The following is a 4,111-nucleotide window of genomic DNA, read 5'->3' on the forward strand; positions in this document are numbered from 1 at the left end:
CCTGCAGCTACAGGGCTGCACCCACAGGCCTGCAGCTACAGGGCTGCAGCTACAGGGCTGCACCCACAGGGCTGCACCTACAGGGCTGTACACTTCCTTTAAGTTTAGAGTACTTTTTATAGACAGCGCCACCTACCGCAATAGATGATCACTAAAGTGCACAATTTACATTTTAAATTGACGATTTTACTCAAAATATACTTACAATACAAAAGGCTTATTCAGGAAGAATTCCCCGTTCATTTTAATCCCTGTAAGTTTTTCTACACAGCTGAAGGCTGCACTTTCAGGAGCACAAAGTATTCAACACAAAGTACTACTTCATGTCCTACCTAAGATTTTAAATGTTTAATTCACTCAAATAGCACTTATTACAATGTCATAAGTTATGACTCATAACTTGGTTGCTAAGGCTAGCATTTAGACAAACTGTAATTATCAGATAAAATATTAATGGAATCATCTGTAATGGCCTTTGTGGAGTCTAGATCTCAAACAGGACAGTCTGAAAGGTTGGAAAGAGACAAAACACAAGGACAATGCTGAATACATATATATATATTTATTTTACACAATAATATGAAATAAAAATAAAAGCTGAACACACACGCACGCACGCACGCACGCACACACACACAAAAGTGATGTCTATGACTCCCGCTGCAAAACCTCTGATCTCACGTCCTCCTGATAGAGACACACAGACAGACATTAATAAGCATAAGTAGATATAGCACTGATATATCTGATAAACTGTACATATTTCACTTGTTTACTTTGGTAAAATGTATTTTATTTTTAACATTTCATGCCAATATACCTCCTTTTGAAATGAGCACCACTTACCAACTGAACAGTCTGCCTTCTTTCTTCAGGTCTTTTTTAATCCTTTGACAAAACTCCTCCACTTCACTGAAAGTGTCAGACAACATTATCACTGCAGGCTTGACAGAAATACTGGTAACACTTAAAAAGGATACATTCACAAACATTGGTACGCTTTCACGAAGGTGGCAACTACTTGTATTAGTAAACAGTTAAAAAACAAAAACATTTTCGTGCATTGTGTAAAAATCCATCCTTTACCCTTACCTTTGATGGTAAGCTGGAAGAAGACCTGCTCAGCCTCCTGCAGGGACAGACTGTCCTGCAGGGACAGATTGTCCTGCATAGACAGGCCATATATGATGGCCTGCCAAAAGAAAATGGTTCATTTTTAAACAATAGAATTTACATATAGCATTTTACAGCAGAGCAAACCATGTTAGACAGGCACATACACAAATAGCGCCATGAAAGATGTGCTATTTATTTAGCCTATAAAAGTGCAGGAGCACAAACATGTATAATTATATTTCATGGCAAAGCCTACCTCTGGAGAGAGAACATCAAAGATGAACAGCACTTCATCTGTGAAGCTCAGTGGTGTTGTGGTCCTCTGTGCAGTAGTCTTTAAGAATGCAAAAAGCTTGTCCTGTTGTTCTTCACTATCCAGGTAGACAGGCATCTGGCAACAAGACTTCTGATGAATCCAAGTAGAGCGTTTGCCACTAAGTACATCCTGAGGGTAAACCAAAGTACAGAAACAATGAATTTCTGGAACTCAGGTATTCTTTTGAAACACAGCCAGAAAGTGTTCTGTCCACTGATAATATTACTAACAAAGGCCCTAAGTGACTCTTTTCTGAGTCAGTCTGCAATGATGAGAAAACAGGAACATTTTCAAAGTACCACCAAATGCTGCTCAGCTCCCTTTGACTGGATAATGAAGTCCACCAGTCTGGTTTCCTTTGCAGTGCGTTCAGTGACAGCCTGCATATGGAGCGGAACTTCATCAGTGACGGCACCTCGTCTTGGCACTGTGTAAACAGGCTTCAGGGTTCCCTGGAGCAGGATTCTGGCTTCATCAGTCCAGAAAGCGAACCTCTGGCTATATATTTCGAACATAAATATTCATCTAAGATAAATAATGGGAAAAAGCAAATACACTGGTGAAAAAACTGCCATGCACAAATACTCTCGACAAAGACTGCCATCCACAGTCTGATGAACTTAATGCAGTTACCAGATGTTCTACTGACATGGCACTGATAGTGTGTTATCAGCTTGATAAAGTGGAAGTGAACTCCTAACTTGCCACTAAAATTTATATACATGTTTTGTTTCAGGTTGTCGCATCCCTCTGTTTGGAAACGCTCCATGAGAAGAAGACACCACCACTTCCGTATCAAAGGCATGTCCATCTGAAAGCAGTGTGACAATAGAAAGGAAAATTTGAGTTCAAAATGTGTCCTTTCTCTTCAAAATGAATATGTGGCAACAACAAAAGCATTTGGAGAGAGCAGTTTCTTCTTTGTGTAAACATTTTTTAAAAACTAACATAAACATAAATAAACATAAATCAAGTTTAATCTGGGAGGTGGACCAATAGATTTAAAGTTTTCTGTCTTGGATTCAATCTGTGTAATGATGTAAGTTCATACAGGCTGTACAGTAGACAGTAGATGAGGTAAAGGAGTGAAGGATAAGCCTACATCAAAACTGAGCGTTAAAAATACTAAATGTCTCAGCATCACAAGAAAATGTGATCATGAAAAGTCTGACTATGAAGAAAATGTTCAGATACCTGCAACTTTATTAACATCATAAAACCTGTAAAATTGTTAGTATTAAACACTTACACTGAAGGTTGTTGTTGCTTAATGTCCTTGACAGACAGAGATAATTTCAACATGCTTTTACCATCAGGTGAAGGGTTAATTAATATGCTGCTTGTAGTTAATTATCATGACCTGGACCTGGGCTGCCAAAATCTGGCTAGGACTCAATTAAACAAATGATCAAACAAGCTAAGCGTTGGTTTTACAGCAGCGGTCACTATATAAAAGTGGTCGTCTGTGCTACTTAATGACGAGCTCAAATATAGCTTGTTTCTCAGTTTAGCAGGTTAACAGCTTTGCTCCGCAAATGAAAACAGCAGAAATGTTTATAACGTTAAACAATAAAACGCTGTAAACCAAACGTTTATTTGTTCTATAAAGTTAAACTAATAAAACAATTCACAGTTAGTACTCACATGGTTACCGTTGTCTATCATGGCGATAAATGCTGCTACTTCGTTCAGCATCAACGGAGAATTCTTCTTGAATAAGCCTTTTGTATTGTAAGTATATTTTGAGTGAAATCATCAATTTAAAACGTAAATTGTGCACTTTACTGATCATCTATTGCGGTAGGTGGCGCTGTCTATAAAAAGTGCTCTAAACTTAAAGGAAGTGTACAGCCCTGTAGTTGCAGCCCTGTAGGTGCAGGCCTGTAGTTGCAGCCCTGTAACTGCAGCACTGTAGCTGCAGCCCTGTAGCTGCAGCCCTGTAGGTGCAGCCCTGTAGCTGTAGCCCTGTAGCTGCAGCCCTGTAGCTGCAGCCCTGTAACTGCAGCCCTGTAGCTGCAGCCCTGTAGCTGCAGCCCTGTAGCTGCAGCCCTGTAGCTGCAGCCCTGTAACTGCAGCCCTGTAGCTGCAGCCCTGTAGCTGCAGCCCTGTAGGTGCAGCCCTGTAGCTGCAGCCCTGTAGCTGCAGCCCTGTAACTGCAGCCCTGTAGCTGCAGCCCTGTAGCTGCAGCCCTGTAGGTGCAGCCCTGTAACTGCAGCCCTGTAGCTGCAGCCCTGTAGCTGCAGGCCTGTAGCTGCAGGCCTGTAGTTGCAGCCCTGTAGTTGCAGCCCTGTAGCTGCAGCCCTGTAGGTGCAGCCCTGTAGCTGCAGCCCTGTAGCTGCAGCCCTGTAGCTGCAGCCCTGTAGCTGCAGCCCTGTAGCTGCAGCCCTGTAGCTGCAGCCCTGTAGGTGCAGCCTCCGGCTCTGCAGACATATCCTTCTCCATCTGGCGACTCTACTGGGCCGCAAATGCCTGCTGTCAAAATCTGCCTGCTGACACATCACTCAAAACTAGGAAATGCACACCTGCACACACTAATGCACTGTATAAAGGAATAGTTATTGTGGATTTTAGTTTTTTTTTAAATTTAGTTTCAGGTTAATTTTACCACCCCATCTTTACATGACCACTGTGCTTTAATATTTTCTGCTCATCACCTGCAATCATGAAACACGGTGAGGG

At 41.7% G+C, this 4,111-nt stretch overlaps 1 protein-coding gene across 2 annotated transcripts; it reads right to left on the bottom strand.

The window, feature by feature from the left end:
- Positions 1–547: 547 nt before the first annotated feature.
- Positions 548–3,486, bottom strand: LOC129348665 (PWWP domain-containing DNA repair factor 3B-like). 2 transcript variants are annotated; one of them, XM_055009579.1, is made up of 6 exons: positions 2,155–3,486; positions 1,732–1,957; positions 1,373–1,561; positions 1,093–1,192; positions 847–912; positions 548–687 (listed from the first exon to the last, which is right to left on the bottom strand). In XM_055009579.1, exons 2-5 carry the CDS (start codon positions 1,945–1,947, stop codon positions 872–874), a joined length of 546 nt encoding a protein of 181 aa, XP_054865554.1. In that variant the 5' UTR covers positions 1,948–1,957; positions 2,155–3,486; the 3' UTR covers positions 548–687; positions 847–871. The 2 variants fall into 2 exon arrangements, with proteins under 2 accessions (XP_054865554.1, XP_054865553.1); XM_055009578.1 differs by having other exon boundaries at positions 2,082–3,486.
- Between the last annotated feature and the right edge of the window lie 625 nt (positions 3,487–4,111).

This window comes from Amphiprion ocellaris, chromosome 4, assembly GCF_022539595.1.
Source record: "Amphiprion ocellaris isolate individual 3 ecotype Okinawa chromosome 4, ASM2253959v1, whole genome shotgun sequence".
NCBI lineage: Eukaryota > Metazoa > Chordata > Actinopteri > Pomacentridae > Amphiprion > Amphiprion ocellaris.

Coding starts and splice junctions, on each gene's coding strand:
- LOC129348665 (XM_055009579.1), bottom strand. CDS start 1,947: ATGTTCGAAATATATAGCCAGAGGTTCGCTTTCTGGACTGATGAAGCC. Junction 1,562..1,731: donor GAGCTGAGCAGCATTTGGTG/GTACTTTGAAAA, acceptor GTTTACCCTCAG/GATGTACTTAGTGGCAAACG. Junction 1,193..1,372: donor TTGATGTTCTCTCTCCAGAG/GTAGGCTTTGCC, acceptor TTCTTTTGGCAG/GCCATCATATATGGCCTGTC.